This window comes from Pongo abelii, chromosome X (genome assembly GCF_028885655.2).
Source record: "Pongo abelii isolate AG06213 chromosome X, NHGRI_mPonAbe1-v2.0_pri, whole genome shotgun sequence".
NCBI lineage: Eukaryota > Metazoa > Chordata > Mammalia > Primates > Hominidae > Pongo > Pongo abelii.
The window spans coordinates 22160004-22180826 of NC_072008.2; the positions used below are offsets into that span (position 1 = coordinate 22160004).

The following is a 20823-nucleotide window of genomic DNA, read 5'->3' on the forward strand; positions in this document are numbered from 1 at the left end:
TTATCCATTCACTTTTTTTTTTTTTGAGAGACAGTTTCACTCTGTCACCCCAGGCTGGACTGCAGTGGTGTGATCTCAGCTCACTGCAACCTCTGCCTCCTAGGTTTAAATAATTCTCCTGCCTCAGCCTCTGAGTAGCTGGGATTACAGGAATGCACCACCATATCTGGCTAATTTTTGTATTTTTAGTAGAGATGGGGTTTCACCATGTTGGCCAGACTGGTCTCGAACTCCTTACCTGAGGTGGTCCACCTGCCTCGGCCTCTCAAAGTGCTGGGATTACAGGCATGAGCCATTGCACCCGGCCTATCCATTCACTTTGAATGTAGTCATTTCATATAGTGAGGTAGATTCAGAGAGTTTATTTAAGGGGAAATATGAATGCCAAGGCTTGGAAACTGGCTGATATGAAATTATTGTTTAATTTGGAAAAGAACAGTATACAACATTCAGTGCTTATCATTAATCCTATGATTTTCTTTCTAAATAGCTGCTGCCATCTTAAGTAAAGTAAATCTGTCTGTGGATCCTTGTGATAATTTCTTCCGGTTTGCTTGTGATGGCTGGATAAGCAATAATCCAATTCCCGAAGATATGCCAAGCTATGGGGTTTATCCTTGGCTGAGACATAATGTTGACCTCAAGTTGAAGGGTAAGTTTCTACTGGGGTTTGGTGATACACTTTACAGAGAGCAATATTTGACAGGAAAAACATAATTTGGGATTTGAAGCATGACTTCTCACTTTTTAACTACCATGCTAAATTCATTTCCAAGAATTTTTAAAATGAGAGGTTGAAAGGAAAGTTTGCAGAATTCTGGACTCCCAGATCTCAACATAAGACTCATGTAGGTTGTTATGTTCATGTTTGGTAATAGTAAATTCTACTGCCAAAGGATAAAGAGCATTTGATTGAGATTGGAAGCAAAGGAATAGTTAATGAAAATTATATCAATAGACTCATTTGTTGTATTCAGAGTAAACTTCATTTCTTGCTCATTGTGTCCTGGATTTTCGTGGCTTACAAAATGTACTTAACACCTCATCATCTTTTGACATCACTTTTGAGAACTCTGGATGACCTTGTGGTTGTCATATTGTTCTTGTTAACTTCTAAGTTGGCTCTAGGGAGATTGACTTTTCTCCCATGGCCACTCTAGCAATGACAAGCTCACACACACATACTCACACGTGGATGCATACAAACATACATATGTTCTCAAATACATCCCCCTGCCCCCCACCAAAGTTGGAAATGTCTGTTATTGGAGGATATTCTGTTAGCATTGGATCTCATTTTTATGCTAAGCTATTGGAGAAGGCCACTTCAGGAGGGAAGTAGGAAGATTTCAAAGCCAGATAAGGTAATTGTTTTGAGAAGGCAAAAATAGTATGGTTTTTTTTGGCTCTTTTTGACAACTGTGAGTTACACCATGTAACTTGCATTCAGTAACACCTACAAAGAACTCCTGATAAGTTATAAAAATCATTTTCCCTTCCCATTTACATTTTCCCAAAATTTTAAATACATGAAAAATAAATATGTATCATTTTACAATAAGTAAAACTCTTGGCAAAATAAATAATTAGATACCTATTGTCAATTGTAAGGAAAAATGTGCTTAAATTTCTCAACTAGATATAAATCACATGGACTTATATTTTCTATTAGGAGACCCAAATTTAGTCTTGGTAAATTATAAATGGGAATTTACAAGGGTGTCAGGGTTTTCTCCTAACCCAAAAGGAAAATTCTCATACTATAAAATCATAAATAAGACCTTGAGGAGTGAGTTTACTAATACTTATTTCCCTGTAGAACATTAATTCATGTTGGTCTTTGATTGACCATTCTTGTCCATTTCCTATTTCCCTTCTCTGGCTTTTCTTAATAGACAGATGTGTACACACACGTGCACGCACACACACGCGCACAGTCATGCATACAGAAACATTACTGAAAGATAAGAAAACTACAAGATTTCCAGACATATGCTCCTTTTGCATTAGTTATAACCCAAAGATTTCTATCTTCAGGACATGAAGTGGTTAATGATAACTTAACTTTCCAGGGGTGTGTGGAATTTTAACATAAAAGTTAAAATCAGTATCAATATGCTTTGTTTGAGGACGGTACCATCTACAGGCTCCTTCAAAATCAATAGAAATGCAAGTAAATTGTTAAGCACAGGGTTTTTGTATTTGCTAGCTTCCTTTTAAAAATCAAAAATTTTATTTCCCAGCTCCATTGAAGAAATAAAAAAAGAGCAAAAATTAGAAGAAAGGTCACTCATAAATCCGTCACAAGAAATAACTGCTAATAAAACAACTGGGGCTATTTCTTTCCAGGTTTTGTTGCATGTGTGGGTCCATATGCATAACTTCATATGCACACCTATGTATTTTAAAAATTAGCTGATATTATACATACTACTCTGTAACTTAATTTTAAAAATTAGTTGGTATTATACATACTACTCTGTAACTTAAAGCTATGCATTCCTCATAGACATAGATTATGTCAGTAGATAACTTTTCTTTTCTTTCCTTTTCTCTTTTCTTTTCTTTCCTCTTGTCACCCAGGCTGGAGTGCAATGGCACGATCTCGGCTCACTGCAACCTCCGCCTCCTGGGTTCAAATGAGTGATTCTCCTGCCTCAGTCTCCCGAGTAGCTGGAATTACAGGCACTTGCCACCACGCCTGGCTAATTTTTGTATTTTTTAGTAGAAGATGGGGTTTCACCATGTTGATCAGGCTAGTCTCGAACTCCTGACCTCAAGTGATTGTCCTGCCTCAGCCTCCCAAAGTGCTGGGGTTACAGGCGTGAGCCACCACGCCTGGCCAACTTTTTGTATTATAAATAACACTGTAATAAACATCCTTGTGTACACGTCTTTATGTCCTTATCTAAATGTAACCTTAGGATAAATTTCCAGAAATGGAATTATTGGGTTGAAAGAGTACTCTAAATTTCATTTTTGATGCATATAGCCAAATTGCCTTTAAGAAAGTTTATTTCAGCTGGGTACGGTGGCTCATGCCTGTAATCCCAGCACTTTGGGAGGCCGAGGCAGGTAGATTATCTGAGGTCAGGAGTTCAAGACCAGCCAAACATAGCGAAACCCCGGCTCTACTAAAAATAAAAAAATTAACCAGGCGTGGTGGTGCCTGTAATCCCAGCTACTCAGAAGGCTGAGGCAGGTGAATCACTTGAACCAGGAGGCAGAGATTGCAGTGAGCCAAGATCATGCCATTGCACTCCAGCCTGGGCAACAAGAATGAAACTCTGTCTCAAAAAAAAAAAAAAAAAAAAAAGTTTGTTTCTAGGTCTTTATATTTTTTTGATGTTTTAAAGGATAACTTTTTCCCATCAACTGCTTTCTGTGGTATAAAGTAGAAGTCATCAAACCATGGCCAGTAGGCAAAATCCAATCCACTGCCTGGAAGTTTTATTGGAACACAGCCACACCCATTCGCTTATGAATTATCAATGGCTGCTTTTGCACTCCAATGGTACAGTCGAATAGTTGCAATGGAAACTGGATGGCCCAAAAAGCCTAAAATATTTACTCTTTGACCTTTATAGACAGTTTGCCAATCCCTGATGCCTAGTATAAAGTAAAGCTTTGAATGTATGTGTTGGGTTCAATTAGAACTGTCTTATTAGTTGATAGCTCCTTGGTAGCTTCTTTGAATTTTTTAGATAGTTAATAAAGTTAAGAAATACCAGAATAGGCTGAGCATGGTGGCTAACGCCTGTAATCCCAGCACTTTGGGAGAACAAGGCGGGTGGATCACCTTCAGGTCAGAATTTGAGACCAGCCTGGCCAATGTGGTAGAACCTCGTCTCTACCAAAAATACAAAAAAATTAGCCACGCATGGTGGTTCACACCTGTAATCCCAGCTACTCAGGAGGCTGAGGCAGGAGAATTGCTTGAACCCAGGAGGCGGAGGTTGCAGTGAGCTGAGATTTCACCACTGCACTCCAGTCTGGGTGACAGAGTGAGACTTCATCTCAGGAAAAAAAAAAAAAGAAAACCAGAACGGTGTTGAATAATAGCAATGATAATGGGTGTAATTTTCTTATTCCTTGCTTGGGTGGTAATGCCTCCAGTATTTTCCCTGAAAACATAAACTTTTTTTGTTTGTTTCTTTTAGATAGTTATTCTTTTTTGTGTTCTGTTATTCCTAGTTTGCAAAAAGCTGCTGCCCAAGAAAAATGCCTCTTTGCCATTTATCAAGAGACTCAGATGGAGTATCTCTTTTAACTTGTCTTGATTTACCCATGCTGAACTAAACTTATAATTTTGAAATAAATCCTGCCTATTAATGGTTTGTATTTTTTAAGACATTACCAGAATTGAAGAAGCTAGCATTTTGTTTCATACATTTGTCTCTATATTTATGATTCATATTGGTTTGTGATTGTTTTGTGTGCTAGGTTTGTCAAATTCTGTTGTTAAGATTGTGCTGGCCTTGTCAAACAAAGTGGGAGGCTTCCTATATATGTTTCTATGCTCTGGGAAAGACATAATTCAATAAATCCCAAGTTACTCTATGACAAGCACTGTAAAGGCCAAATTCACAAACTGACTGTAGGGTTCTTGCTTCATATGTCAAGAAGGAGAGCAAATGGTGGAAAAGGATCTCTTAAAATTAGTATCTTTTAACAAAAATAGGTAAAATATAAAATAGCTGGACGCAGTGGCTCTTGCCTGTAATCCCACCACTTTGGGAGGCTGAGGCAGGTGGATCGCTTGAGGTCAGGAGTTCAAGACCAGCCTGGCCAATGTGGCGAAACCCTGTTTTTACTAAAAATACAAAAATTAACTGGGTGTGGTGGCAGGTGCCTGTAATCCCAGCTACTTAGGAGGCTGAGGCAGGAGAATCGCTTGAACCCAAGAGGCGGAGGTTGCATTGAGCCAAGATGGTGCCAATGCACTCCAGTCTGAGTGACAGAGTAAAATTCTATCTCAAAAAAACCAAAAAACAACCGCATAAAATATCCATTAGATTTAAAAACTTTTTATTTTGAGATAATTCAAACTTTGAGAAGTTGAACAGATAGCACAAGGAACTTCTATGTACCCTTTACCCAGATTCCCTGATTATTACCATTTACTACATTTGTTCTATTATATATATACTTTCATTGTCCATCTGTAAATGTATATATAGTGTATCATCCTCTACATATATACTTATATACTTTTATACACATGGGCAGATAGTATATGATAAAATAATATATCTATAAATGTATAGATAAAAATATAGATACAGATATATAGATTTTTTTCTGAACTCTGCAAGTATGTTACAGATGATTAGATATTCTTAAAGTGTATAGAGGTTTTCAAATGTCAAATGTGCTAAAAATCTTATTTCTTTTCCTGAAACACTGAATCTTTAAATTCTATCTATATCTTTTAACATATTCTATATCTATCTATTTATGTGTCTGTCAGTCTATCTACCTAGTCATCCAACTATCTATTCATTTATCATTCTATCCAGGTAATACAGGCTCATCATAGACCAACCACAGATAAACAGCAAAAGAAGCATACTTCACCACCCAGCAATAACAACTTTTTAAATGCAAATATAGGTATAAAATTATACATATCTTCTAAGGGATCATATAATACATTCTATTTAATTAATTAATTTACTTATTTATTTATGACAGAGCCTTGCTCTGTTACCCAAGCTGGAAGTGCAGTAGCACGATTTCAGCTCACTGCAACCTCTGCCTTTTGGGTTCAAGTGGTTCTCATGCCTCAGCCTCCCAGGTAGCTGGGATTACATGCATGCACCACCATACCCAGATCATTTTTATATTTTTAATAGAGACAGGGTTTCGCCATGTTTGCCAGGCTAGTCTCAAATTCCTGGTCACAGGTGATCCGCCTGCCTCAGCCTCCCCAAGTGCTGGGATTACAGGCGTGAGCACTGTACCCAGCCGGATATACTATAATTTACTTAATCAATGCCTGTGTTATTTAGGTTATTTTTTATGTTTTCTTCATTGTAAGCCACTTGGAGCATGAGTTTAGAAACATCAAGAGGTGGATTTGAATCCTGATTCCCTTTCATTTACCCTCTATATCACTTTGGGCCAATTACTGATCTCACCTAGTTCAGTTTTCTTATCTTTAAAATGGAGATAAGAATACACATATCAGAGTATGCAAAGGCATACAGAGTGGTGTAATAGACCTTGGACTCAAAAGGGGGAGGGTGGGAGAAGGGTGAGGAATAAAAGAGCTACAGGTTGCCTACAAAATACACTACTTGGTGACAGGTACACTAAAATCTCAGACCTCACCATTATCCAGTTAACCTACATAACCAAAAACTACTTGTACCCTAAAAGCTATTGAAATAAAAAATATATATATATTTTGAAAAAAGGGGAAAAAAGGAATACCCATATCATAGGGATTTTGTGAAGATTAAAGGAGATGATTTATATAAATTACCCAGTCCAGTTCCTGGCACATAGCAGACCTTCCGTAAATATTTGTCCTTTGTTCCTCTCTTTGTTTCAAAGATAGTTCTAAGATTCATGAAGTAATGTCTATCAAATGCTTTAAGTTTTATTCTGGTCTTATCCTTTGTGTAAATATCATGTGCTTTCAAAAATATTGAATACTGTCAAGATATTTTTCCTCACTCTTGATAAAAAGAGAGAACATCCCAAAATAAAACCCAATACTACCAATCAAAAGAATACCATTTTCTTAAGGCTGATAGAAAACACACAGATACAGCTGTCCAATTTGTGAAATAAAATGGACTTGACAGACCTGGCTGATGAAAAATTGTCCTCTACTGAAGTGAGCAACCTGGCTTTGTGAATTTTTTTCTTTGAATGGCATATAAGACTCAGATTCCTACTTGGGAAATAAAATTACTTCTTATTCTCTCCAAGAAATGAGATTTTTTAAAAAGCCAAATATAATCATATGTTTGTCTTAAGATCCACATTCTGTAAACCCCCCAAATTTGTCTTCATGTGACCATGAAGAAGACACAGCATGCATTGCTTATGAATGAGCAGATGGAAATTTAGCAAATGAGCACTTATGAAACATGAGGCAATGAATGAGATAGAACACTTATGTCACATAGAAGACAGATGACTCAAGGTACGGCCAGATCATCTCTATTACGGAATAGCTATCTTTGCCAATATTTTGTGAAGAAATGCAATATATTATTTTCAAGCACAGCTTCAGCAGAACAATAAGGTGAAGTAGGGACTCTGCATTAATGAACAGATAGAGATGATTGTGATTCATAGACCATTTATTTGTAAATACCTTCTGGCTGAGATTCAAATAGTTCTCGTAATTAAATACCCCCCCCCAATAATCTTTTTTTCTGTAAATGATCCTAGCCAAATCATCTTTTGCAGACAATGGAAATCTGAAAACTTCAGTTCCTATTAAGTCATTTAGTAATTAGGAAGTTCAGATTATTGAAAACAGTGAATTGTCATTTTCCTCATGTTGTATATATAGTAGAGCTTTGACTTCATAAAGTTCTTAATTTTTTAAAAAATTATTTTATTATTATTATTTTTTGAGATGGAGTTTCACTCTCGTTGCCCAGGCTGGAGTACAGTGGCACCATCTCACCTCACTGCAACCTCCACTTCCCAAGTTCAGGTGATTCTCCTGCCTTGGCCTCCCTAGTAGCTGGGATTACAGGCACCTGCCACCATGCCCAGCTAATTTTTGTATTTTTAGTAGAGACAGAGTTTCCTCATGTCGGCCAGGCTGGTCTTGAACTCCTGACCTCAGGTGATCCGCCCACCTCAGCCTCCCAAAGTGCTGGGATTACAGGTGTGAGCCACTGCACCCGGCCACTTCATGAAGTTCTTTGAAACAAGTAATATCAGACTGGTAAATGTGGGGATGCAGTGGGGAAGTGCTAAGGACCAAGCATCCATTGTGGTGGGCTTTTTATTACTAGTGAAAACTCAGCTTCTGTAATTTTGTGTGAGTCTCCTATGTAAACTGGGTGCACCCCCTCAGAGAAGATTCCCATTTTTCTCAGATCATGCTGGCTCTTTTTCATGTGGCCACATAGGAAGCAACAAATTGCCAAGTTACAAATATATCACTACAGTCCTATATGTGCAAAGGGGTGCTGCATGAAGATTTGGGCCTGTATCGAAGACTTTTGGAATGTGAGATTGAGTAATTTTACTTGAAAAGTTTGTTGTTGTTCATGGTTTTCCTGCTCTGATATACCATGTGAGTATTGGTAGGTGTGCGTGGTGCATGGAGTGTGGGGAGAAGGTAAGAAGTTGTCAGATTAGGGCCGGGCGTGGTGACTCACGCCTGTAGTGGTAGGGCCGGGCGTGGTGACTCACGCCAGCACTTTGGGAAGCCGAGGCGGGTGGGTCACTTGAGGTCAGGAGTCCGAGACCAGCCTGGCCAACATGGTGAAACCCCGTCTCTACTAAAAACACAAAAAATTAGCTGTGCATGGTGGCGGGCGCCTGTAATCCCAGCTACCCCAGAGGCTGAGGCAGGAGAATTGCATGAACCTGGGAGGCAGAGGTTGCAGTGAGCCAAGATAGCACCACTGCACTCCAGTCCGGGCAACAGAGCGAGACTCCAGCTCAAAAAAAAAAAAAAAAAAAAAAAACCAGACCTAGTGCTAGATATGAAATATTCCCAACACAAAATAATGATAAATGTTTGAAGCAATGGATATCCCAGTTACTCAGATTTGATCATTACACATTGTATTCTTGTATCAGATAATCACATGTACCCCATAAATATGTAAACTATAATGTATTCATAATCATTGAAAATTGGAAAACTGGACAAATGTAGAAATGGTTTTTTTTTTTTCTGAAGGCTCTGTGGAAGATGTGAATGTATTTCTAGGATATGTTCTCTTTCTAAATAGCTGAATGAACTAAAGAGGCCATCAGAGTGACTACTGTGTGTAAAAGCTTGTGTTTTGGTAGTTCTGACCGTCAGCCTGTCAGGTTTTCTTTTTTTTTTTTTTGAGGTGGAGTCTCGCTCTGTCACCCAGGCTAGAGTGCACTGGCACTATCTCGGCTCACTGCAACCTCTGCCTCCGGGGTTCAAGCAATTCTCCTGCCTCAGCCTCCTGAGTAGCTGGGATTACAGGCACGTGCCACATGCCCAGCTAATTTTTGTATTTTTAGTAGAGATGGTGTTCTGCTGTGTTGGCCAGGCTGGTCTTAAACTCCGATCTCAGTTGATCCACCTGCCTCTGCCTCCCAAAGTGCTGGGATTACAGGTGTGAGCCACCGCTCCCGGCCAGGTTTTCTTCTTATGTGTGCTTTTCCACCCTCAGTGCATGTCCTTGTCTTACTTTTTGACTCTTGTCTGCTCTAAGCCTTCCATTTTAAGATCTGATCTCTTCCCCTATTGCTTTAATGTAGCTCCTCTGTCATTAGTGGTTTCTACTACGAATAAGTTGGATATGCTTGGTAAGAACCAGCTCTGTTCATTACATTCATTCCAAGTTGTATGATATTCAGCTGGGGGGAAGTTCACCACTTCAAATAGATTGAAATGCACAGCATTTTGATTGTACTACTCTGTGAAAATAGTCTTATTTACCGAGCATTTACTTTTATTCCTGGCACTAATTGCTTTCAATCATAAGTAACAGGCACCCCAACTCAAACTGGCTTAAACAATAAAATATGCTGATTCATGTAACCAAAAAGCCTCGTAATTATGTAGATTTCAGGTAAGGGCTGATCCAGCAGCTGAACCATGTCATTAAGGATCACATTTTTTTTCTTTCTCTCTCTACTCTGACATCCACCATGTCATATTTCCTTCTAAGTCTGTTTGGTCATGAGATTGTTGCTAATAACCAGAATTTATACTTCCTCATTCATATCTAGCAAGAGGCATTGTGTTAGACACAAGGGATACAGATGTACAAAGATGAATAAGGTCCCCTAGGCTGGGCGGGGTGGCTCATGCCTGTAATGCTAGCACTTTGGGAGCCTGAGGTGGGTGGATCACCTGAGGTCAGGAGCTCAAGGTCAGCCTGGACAATATGGTGAAACTCTGTCTCTACTAAAAATACAAAAGTTAGTCGGGTGTGGTGGCGGGAGCCTGTAATCCCAGCTACTCGGAGGTTGCAGTGAGCCGAAATCGCTCCACTGCACTCCAGCCTGCGTGACAGAGCGAGACTCTGTCTCAAAATAATAATAATAACAATATCCCCTAGACTATCCTCATGGAAATTACAATCTGCACCTTATGAGTGTTCCCATAGGTACTGTAATCAATACTCTAGAACTGTCCTGCTCAGCATGGTAGCCACTAACCACTGTGGCTTTTGAGTACCTGAAAATATGGCTAGGTGGAATTGAGGTGTGATGTAAGTGTAAAATATACACCAAATTTTAAATACTTCATTTTTAAAAATGAAAGCACTCTCATTAATTGATAGTTTCATTTATAATCAGTAATTGCATGTAGAAATAATATTTTGAGTTATATTAAGGCAAATAGGATATACCATTAAACATCTCACCTGTTTGTTTTTACTTATTTAAATTTAGCTACAAGAAAATTAAAAATTACATATGTGGTTTGGGTAATATTTCTACCAGACAGCATTGCTCTAGAGCCCTGAACAGGCTATTAGCAAGGTGAACTATCTGGGAATAACTCAAATGGATTTCAGTGCTAGAGAAAGCTCAGAGAACACCTTTATTTAAAATAGTCCTCTGGCTGGGTGCGGTGGCTCACGGCTGTAATCCTAGCACTTTGAGAGGTCAAGGTGGGCAGATCACTTGAAGCCAGGAGTTTGAGACCAGCCTGGCCAACAGAATAAAAAACAGCAACAAAAATTAGCCAGACCTGGTGGCATGTATCTGTAGTCCCAGCTACTCAGGAGCTGAGGGGGGAGGATCACTTGAGCCGGGGAGGTCAAGGTTGCAGTGAGCCAAGATTGCACAACTGCACTTCATCCAGGGCAACAGAGTGAGACTCGATCTCGAAAAAAAAAAAAAAAAAAAAAAAAGTCCCCTACCCAATCTCCAATCCCTTTGTATTTGTGTCCTTTGTGGTCCTTATAACCATCTGAAATGAACTCATTTGTGTACATGCTTGCCGCTCTTCTCACTTACACCCATCCCCGCTCCTGTAGATGTTAAACTCCATGAGAACCAGCCCCTTGTCCATTTTGGGTGTCACTGTGACCACAGCACCAAGCATAGTGCCTGCCATAGGAGGTGCTCAGTAAATACTTCCTAAAGAAAGGAGAAAAAGAATGTGCCCTCTGTGGTTGGCTGAATACAGTTGTGTGGGCAGCTGACTGGGTAGGGAGGAGTGGCTTTTTCTTCTCCCTTTCACTCCATCTCCTCTTGTGCCCACAGTCCCAGAAGACTCTTGAGATGCAACTGGGGCTTGCCCCTGAAAGGAGGGGAAGCAAAATCATCAGTCGTGGGCCTCAGGAAGGCAGGACAGGGACGTGGGCAATGAGACAGGCCTGGGCCCTTCTAAGACTCCCTGTTGGTGGGATCTGATGCAAGTTACAGACAAGAAAAATAACTTGCAGGTGGTTCAAGTTTGGGTTCTGAAAAAAGAAAAAAAAAGGGATTCTGCCACTTATCAGCTGTGTGGCCATGGGCAAACTACTTCTTTCTGAGCCTCAGTTTCTTATCTGGTAATACTGTTGGACAAATCCAATGAGATGCGTAGAAAGTCTTCTACACATGGTTCAATAAATGGAATCTGTTACTACTGTTAATTTCACAAGGGTTAAATTAATGTTTTAAAAGCACTTGGCACATAGTAGATGCTTAAGAAATGTTCTCCAGCCAAATAAAAATAACTTATAAGAAGACCTTGACATCACTATTAAAATAAAATATTGTGATGTAGTTTTTTTTCTCAAACTCCCCACATGCCTGTAAATAAGGAAGCTGATTCTGAAAGAGGCAAGGCTGGAGATAAAAAAACAGCAGATGAGGACATTTGTACATATTCCCAACTTTCATTGCCAGACCTTGGTCATGACCCTAAACTCTGGACGGTTTTGATAATCTAATTGTCAGATAACACATTTATTGGAGGCCATGTGATTTTTAAATCACTCCTACAGGAAGAGAAAGAAGAGGAAAAGGGAATTGGTAAAAATAAGAATAAGTATCCTCTTACGCCGCTCTAGAGCTTCTCTGGATGCCACTTAAAAAATTTCTACCAATTTCCCTTTTTTTTTGGAGACGGAGTCTTACTCTGTCGCCGAGGCTGGAGTGCAACAGCACGATCTCGGCTCACTGCAACCTCCGCCTCCCCAATTCAAATGATTCTCCTGCCTCAGCCTCCCGAGTAGCTGGGATTACAGGCGCCTGCCACCACGCCTGGCTAATTTTTATATTTTTAGTAGAGACAGGGTTTCAACATGTTGGCCAGGCTGGTCTTGAACACCTGACCCCAGGTGTTCCACCCGCCTCGGTTTCCCAAAGTGTTGGGATTACAGGTGTGAGCCATAGTGCACAGCCCCAATTTCCCTTTGTTCTCTCTTCTCTCTCATCCCTGGGGGATCCTTAACTTGAGTCCACAGTCTTCCCACAAGAGGGCTGTCAATACAATTCAGGTACTTGGATGGGAAAAAATTGCACCTTTATTTTCACTAACCTCTCACAGAATTTTAGCATTTTCTTTAATTATGAATGTAGGCAACAAACCCTGGTACTATTAGCAGTGCCTGTGACTTTGTTACCAACCGCAATCATGGTTATTTTTCTACCTTATTGCGGATGTTGCAGGTATCTTGAAATGTTATGTACATGTATCACTACTTCAAAATTATAGTAGTTGTCAGACTCAAAGTTAGGGCTTGGTATTTAATGAATTAATCAAATGGCACATATATATATTAATTTCACACAGTAAAAAAAGTTTTGCTAACTGTGTTTTGAAATACCTGCTTTTCTTTGTAAGCCTATGTTTCTTGTTTTATGCACTTATAAACATTATTCTCAGAATGGTCCATCGGTTTCAACAGACTGCCCAAGAGATGTAGGCAGAAGAAACCATTAACAACCCCAGTGTATGTAAGGATTGCTGGAGCAAGATTCAAGAAGGCAGTTTTATTTAGCTCCAGCTTCTTGATCCATCTTAATTCAGGTGCTTGGAGTGGCGTTGACTATTACGTGGCCTCATGGGTCCACTCATGCCCAAATCTTTGAGTACTTCACTGTCTAGACTCCCTGGGTAATGAGCATGTTACTGACAGTTAATATGTGTTTATGAGGATATTAGATGAAACTGGAGCTTGTGCCAGTACCAACCCTTGAACTGATTAAATGCAGGCTTTATGATTGTCTATGCCATGGAACCTGTATATTTTCAGGTGAAATTACTAAGGCTTGCCATGTGCTTATCATGAAAGCAGGGCATTAAAGGTCAATTCTGGGCCTGGCAGTGTACATCTGTAGTCCCAGCTACTCAGGAAGTTGGAGATGGAGGAATGCTTGAGCCCAGGAATTCAAGGCTGTAGTAAGCTAAGATTGTGCCACTGCACTCCAGCCTGGGTGACAGAGCAAAGCCCTGTCTCAAAAAAAAAAAAAAAAAAAAAGTCAATTCTTATTTGAAGTGATATAGCTTTTGTGAACAGTGCAAACGATTGGAAATAGTAATACACCAAGTAGAGTGTTTATTCATAAGTAGATACTACATGGTGTACAAAAGAGCTAGCTCGTTATTCAACGTTGAAGACAGGGGCTGTTGATTGAACTTAGAAGGGTGGGGAGTAAGGGAGTAGGGGAACTGCAAACCTGGAGGTGCTGGGAGCTAAGTCCTAAGGGTCAGACCCAATATATATAGCTTGGCTTTGTTGGAAGGAAGGAATGAACAGGGCCCTTGGTGAGAGATGACAGGAGATAAAAGATGTTGAAATCCATTGGCGAGATTTTTGACTTGCAGCAGGGAATGCAAAGGTTTCTGAGAAGTGGAGCAACAGCCTGCAAAATGCTATGCATGGGGATATTGGCTGAAAAAAATGAATGGGAAAGCAGACAAGGGGGCATTTTTGTAGCATAAATATTGCCACACATTATGAAAAGTTTCCTGTGAGTTAGCTTGAATGTTGTAGGAGGAAAGAAACATTTCACTTTAGAAGATTGTGGACTAAATTTAGGTTCCTTTGACTAACTATAAGTTCCTCAGCATGACTAATGACACAGGATATGTGCATCCTGAGAAAGACGTATACACCCACAATGACACTTTTCCACCTGCCCACACCCAGGTCCTGTTTTACAAGGTTGGTATGTTTAAGTGTATTTTACTTTGCAGTTGTTCAGAAGGATTGCATGTTTTTGAAAGACTACTTCCTGAAAGAGGATGACTGTTTGGAAAGGAAAGAAAAATCCTAGCTGGCTTTGGTGGTAACAGTTGGGAGGCATACCCACGTGAGCTTTGGTGGTAACAATTCCTGAAGCTTCTCCAAGGGTCCACGTGTTCCTGCTGTTGGTTGCCAGAAGCCAGAATAATAATGGAGCTGAGAATATGGGATTTTTGTGAGGACTTCCAGGGGCATTCAGATTTCACAGCAGAAGCAGATGACTCAGATGTCCTGCGCCTTAGAGAGATGCGTGAATCCCTTACCTTTACCATGCTCTGAATTGGTCAACGGCAGAATGGAAGCCCTATAAAAATTTAAAAGTTGGTTGCATGCTAATATTCATAGTGGAACTGAGTTGAAAATTTTATCCTTGTATTTCCAGACTCTCTGATTAGATTGTTTTAGCTATGCTCTCACCCCCAATTCTGAGAACTTTTCAACTGTGACTGAGGTGTGGATGGGTCAAGCATCTTTACAATGTGACAAAATCCCCATTTCTCCTCTGATTTACTACTAATGGGGAGATATTTCAATTCATTACTGTGAAGTGAGCCTTTAATAGATTAAAAAAGTTGTAAGAATATATCACATAGGGCAGGACCTAACAGGGCTGGGCACTTTATTGAGGTGACCTTATTTGATATTATCATTAGTTATCGTTTATTGGACTCCGAACTGAGCTCCCAACACGTAAGATGTAAGATTTATCTGCATTTTACAGATGAGAAGACAGAGGCACCAAGCAGTATAATTAGCCCAAGGTCACACGGCTGATACGCAATGGAGCCAGGATTAGATTTGGGCCATTTGACCTTTACTGCCTGGTAAAAGCCCTGAAAACTAGGAAGGTGATATTATCCCTGTTTTACAGTTCGGCAAACTGTGGCTTAGAGAGGTGTATTAGTCTGTTTTCACACTGCTGTAAAGAAATACCTGTGACTGGGTAACTTATAAAGGAAAGAGGTTTAATTGACTCACAGTTCTGCATGGCTAGGGAGGCCTCAGGAAACTGAAAATCATGGCGGAAGGGGAAGGAGGCATGTCTTACGTGGCAGCAGGTGAGAGAGAGTGAGCAAGAGCAGGGAAAATTGCCTTATAAAACCATCAAATCTCTTGAGAACTCATTCACTATCACGAGAACGGCATGGGGGAAAAAATGCCCCCACGATCTAATCACCTCCCGTGAGGTTCTTCCCTCAACACGTGGGGATTATGGGGATTACAATTTGAGATGAGATTTGGGTAGAGACAGAGCCAAACCATAACAACAGGTTAAGTAATTTACCCATATTCACACAATTACAGACCTATAAAGATAACTTCCAGAGTGGTATTGTCCAATAGAAATATAATGTGAGTCACAAATGCAAGTCACATGTGATTTTATGTTTTCTAGGAGCCACACTTTAAAAAGTAAAAATGACAGCAGTTGGAATGATATATTTTATCTACCCCAATATATCCAAAATACTATCATTTCTACATGTAATCAATGTAGAAAACTTATCCATGAGGCATTTTCTCTTCTTTCTTTCTTACTAAGTCTTTCAAATGTGGTGCATATCTTAAACTTGCAACACTTCTCCATTTGGACCAGCCACATTGCAATACCCAGTAGCCTCGTGGGACTACTGAAAAGAACAATTCTAGAGTGGTGGTTCTCAACCCTGGCTGTGCAGTGGAATTACTAGGGAGCTTATAAAACACAGATGCCTGAGGCCCATTCTCAGAGATTCTCATGGAATTGATCTGGGGTGCTGCTTGGGTGTTAGGATTTTTGTTTGTTTGTTTGTTTGTTTGTTTCTTGAGACAGAGTCTTGCTCTGTTGCCCAGGCTGTAGTGCAGTGGTGTGATCTCGGCTCACTGCAACCTCTGCCTCCCAGGTTCAAGCGATTCTCGTCCCTCAACCTCCCGAGTAGCTGGGATTACAGGTGTGTGCCACCATGCCTGGCTAATTTTTGTATTTTTAGTAAAGACGGGATTTCACCATGTTGGACAGGCTGGTCTCGAACCCCTGACCTCAAGTGATCCGCCTACCTTGGCATCCTAAAGTGCTGGGATTACAGGCATGAGCCACTGCACCTGGCTAGATGTGAGGATTTTTAACCACCTCCCTCCCGACCAGGCAGTGCCCAAACTAATTGAGTAGAAAACTGTAGCCTTTGTACATTAGAGAAGTTTCTGTGAGTTTTCTGAGATGAGAACCATTCAAAATGACTGCTCTGGCAGTATGCTTTGCTAGTTGACATTAATGAATGCCAAGCAATGCCCTAGCTAATTTATTAATTTCTCTCCATTTACATTTCCCGACATGTTGACCGAGTCTCCAGAATAATATAAGAAAAGAAAAGAGATTTTCTTTCTCTTGCTGATTTACACATTGGTCTGGATACATACCAGTGAAAGTAAATTCAGACATAAAATTCTACTCTTTTAATTGAGGTCAAAGGTGTTGGTGTCAGCCTGGAATCTCTGAGCTGTGGAGAAGAGGAAGTTGGGGTTTGAAAGCTGCAGGTGGCTGCCAGAATGAGACAAGTCTAGTGGGGAATGCGTGGGAGGTGCTGGGTGAAGAAAGGAGGCAATTGTGGTTCGCCTGAGGTCTGAAGGCTACACAGCCCGCTGTGTCTCAGGACGTTCACAAAGCTGCCCTCGCCAGAAGCCTTGCGTCCACCTTCCCACTGGACCAAACTTTTGATTCTGCCCCTGAACCCTGGATATGAAACCCAATACTGAAGAATTAAAATGTCTCATCTCATCCGGAGGTTCAGTTGTCCTTAAAATGCTTTTGGAGTCATTTGGAATAATTTCTATATTGGCTTCTTTCATTTAAATCCAAATATAGCTTCAATATTTCTGACATATTTATTACTTTCCAGAATGGAAATACTAGTTCTTCTGAAGTGGTAGCTATTTAGTTATATTCAATTTTGTTAGTTATGTTTATTTGACTTCAAATTAAGCCAGAGAATATGCAAACACTGCAGAGTCTTCCACAGCCTTACCAAAATGAATACCATATTTCATCAAATCAAAAATATTGTCAACTGTAAGACGCACCATTGTTTCACATGAGCTAAGAAAGAGTAAGCTATTACATGATGCTTTTTTATCACTTGGAATTTTATTTTGTGTTCATTGAAGTTCTTTTAGCCTGACTTAGACATAACTTTTAAAAACTATTTTAACTTTTATTATAGGTTTAGGGGTACATGTGCAGGTTTGTTATATAGGTAAACTTGTGACTTGGGGTTTGGTGTACAGATTATTTAGTCACTAGACACTAAGCATAGTACCCGATGGTTGTTTTTTTTTTCTGAACCTCTCCCTCCTCCCACCGTCCACCCTCAAGTAGGCCCCAGTATCTGTTGTTCCCCTCTTTCTGTCCATGTGTTCTCATTATTTAGCTCGCATTTATAAGTGAGAACATGCAGTATTTGGTTTTCTGTTCCTGCATTAGTTTGCTGAGAATAATGGCCTCCAGCTCCATCTATGTTCCTGCAAAGGATGATCTCATTCTTTTTTATGGCTGCATAGTATTCCGTGGTATGTGTACCACATTTTCTTTATGTAGTTCCAGAAAGTTCTCAGGCGATGCCCATGCTGCTGGTTTGGGGACCACACATTCAATAGCTAGGCTTTAGTGTGTCTAAGGACATAGTATGTCAGTGAAGAAATTCAGTACCTCTCCAGGGTACATGGATGTTTTAATTTTTCTTCCATTTGTATTATTATTTTGATGAAAACGTATATATTGCAAACTTCTTTGCCTTGCATTGGGTAAATACGAAGGAAGAAAGCAGGAATTTTGTATGTCTGATCTTATGGTACAGGGAGAGAGATTTTTTCCCCTTAATTTGTTTTATGAAAGATTTGTTCATTTCCTTTTCCTTTGCTGTCTTTCTCAAACTTGGGAAACTTGAATTTATTAGGAAATATGCATGTAATTGCAGATTAATAACCTACCCATTAATACCACATTAGTTCATCATGATTAATAGCATCTATGTGAATACTTAATGAATTTGTAACGATGGACTATTTGCTTTAAAGCATCAAGAGAACATTCCATGTAAAAAGGCACTACCCATAACAGGAAAATTAATTATATGCTGGTTGGATAATAGCTTGTCACAAAGAAGATATGTTTGTTTGGAAAGCCTCATTGGTATTGATATTTGCAGTGAGAGGTACTTTTTTAAAAAACATTCATGAACCTTTTAATTTGTAAAATGAGAAGGAAATTTTATTTTCATGAACAGTTAAAATAGGTGTAGGGACTGATATTTATGAAAGAGAGCAGCACAAACACAAATATGTACTAATATACTCATAAGTTTGCCTATGTCACTAGGCAGAAAGACTTCCTATAGTGGCCATTTAGATTACGTTCCGAATGGAACTGCTTCTACTACCTACTGGTCTATTGTAAATTCCCAAGTTCACTTCTTCAAGGCCCAAGCATTTCTTTTTTTCTTTCTTTCTTTTTTTTTTTTCTTTTGAGACGGAGTCTTGCTCTGTCACCAGGCTGGAGTCCTGTGGCACAATCTCGGCTCACTGCAAGCTCCGACTCCCTGGTTCAAGCGATTCTCCTGCCTCAGGCTCCCAAGTAGCTGGGATTACAGGCACGTGCCACCATGCCCAGATAATTTTTGTATTTTTAGTAGAGACGGGGTTTCACTACGTTGGCCAGGATGGTCTCGAACTCCTGACCTCGTGATCCGCCTGCCTCGGCCTCCCAAAGTGCTGGGATTACAGGGGTGAGCCACCGCGCCTGGCCGGCCCAAACATTTCTTGATACTCATTTTATTTCTTTAGAGAATCATTTGTTTTCTCTACTGTCTTCACTCTAATTCTGTGATGTCAGCAGTCATCATTGTTGATTTCTGTCTTTGCCCTATATCTGAGGAAGTGAAGGTCAAGAAGATTACGTGACTTGCCCAAACCAATCCAGCCATATAATTTGTTCCCCACAGATTATGGGTCTCTCATTTCAAATGTCTCCAGTTTTAACCCCAGCGGAAAGAGTTGCAAGCGCAGAGACTCTGTCTAGCTGGTGCCTTTGAGGAAACCCAAGAAGCCCAGTGTGATTGGAGCTCTGAGTTGGAAGGGAAGAGGCATAAATGACAACATTGAGGAGAAAGGCGGGGGCCAGAGCATACAGGCTTTGTAGGCCTTGTAAAGATTTTAGACTCTATCCTAGGGCAATGGGAAGGCGTTTGTAAATGTCATGTTGAGGGATGCAATGAGTGATATGTTTTGCCAGAGAGTGCTGCTCTCTGTGGACAGTGGCTTGGAGGAGGTAGCTGGCATATGGCGACCAATTCATGTTTTACGGGCCCCATCGTGCTGATCTATTTTCTAGTTTGGTATCCAAACGAAGGTGGAGTTTGACTTCCTTGTTACAGAAAATACCAAGGCATGATTGTTTATCCTTTTCTCTATTTTCTCCTTAGGTCAACATGAAAGATCATTGCTTCTTCTTTGTTGCCCTTGATTTCTTTGAACTTAGGAAGGTATTTCGTCAAGCAACCCCACTCATGGGGCAAAATCCGCCAGGGAAGTCATGGCAGCTACTGGTGGGCATGGTAGTTAGTACTCGTTCTACCAACACTTTTGCCCCTTTGGGTTCACTGCTTGTGCCAAAGGTGCTGTTGCTTCCAACCTTTTGGGGGAGAGGATTCTGGATAGAGAAGGAAAGAAAGCCTTACCCCTAATCACTCACTGTCGGAAACCCAGTTCTGGAGGAGCAGTCTCCCTCGACCACACTTTGTGGTTTGAACAGCCAGGAATAGAACCCCTCCTTCTCTCACCTCCTCATAGAAGGTGGGAGTGAAAACAGGGGTTAGTTGGGAAGTGGCTTTTTAAACCTATGTTTACAGTGTTTTGATGCCACTTTCATAGACGAGGGAGGAATTGTCTGAAGCTCAGATTTTTTAGGATTTCAGGGATGTGATGTTTATCTCTCTCTTCCTCTCTTGAGGATGTGGTATAAACTGGAATTGAAAATAGATACCCGGCTGGGCGTGGTGGCTCATGCATGTAATCCCAACACGTTGGGAGGTTGAGGTGGGTGGATCGCTTGAGCCCAGGAGTTCAAGACCAGCCTGGGCAGTATGGCGAAACCTCATCTCTACTAAAAATAAAAATTATCCAGGAACTGAGGCACATGCCTGTGGTCCCAGCTACTCAGAAGGCTAAGGCAGGAGAATCGCTTGAGCCCAAGAGGCGGACGTTGCAGTGAGCCAAGATCGTGCCACTGCACACCAGCCCAGGCAACAGAGTAAGGCCCTGTCTCGAAAAAAAGAAAAAGAAAAAAAAAAAAGTACCCTGTATGGTATTCTTTCTTTCACTTTGAGAGTCTTTCTGGCATAGTGCTAATATTTTTTCCGCTCTTGAATCTGTGAATCAACCCTCACATCAAATCCCTATTGCATTTTATGTTTAA

At 40.3% G+C, this 20823-nt stretch overlaps 1 protein-coding gene across 1 annotated transcript in view; it reads left to right on the top strand.

The window, feature by feature from the left end:
- PHEX (phosphate regulating endopeptidase X-linked) overlaps positions 1-20823 on the top strand; it is a 223791-nt gene that overhangs the window by 14675 nt on the left and 188293 nt on the right. Inside the window, exon 3 of the mRNA XM_002831452.4 lies at positions 491-652. Coding sequence (XP_002831498.2) covers positions 491-652 — 162 coding nt within the window. The remainder of the gene's footprint in view (positions 1-490; positions 653-20823) is intronic.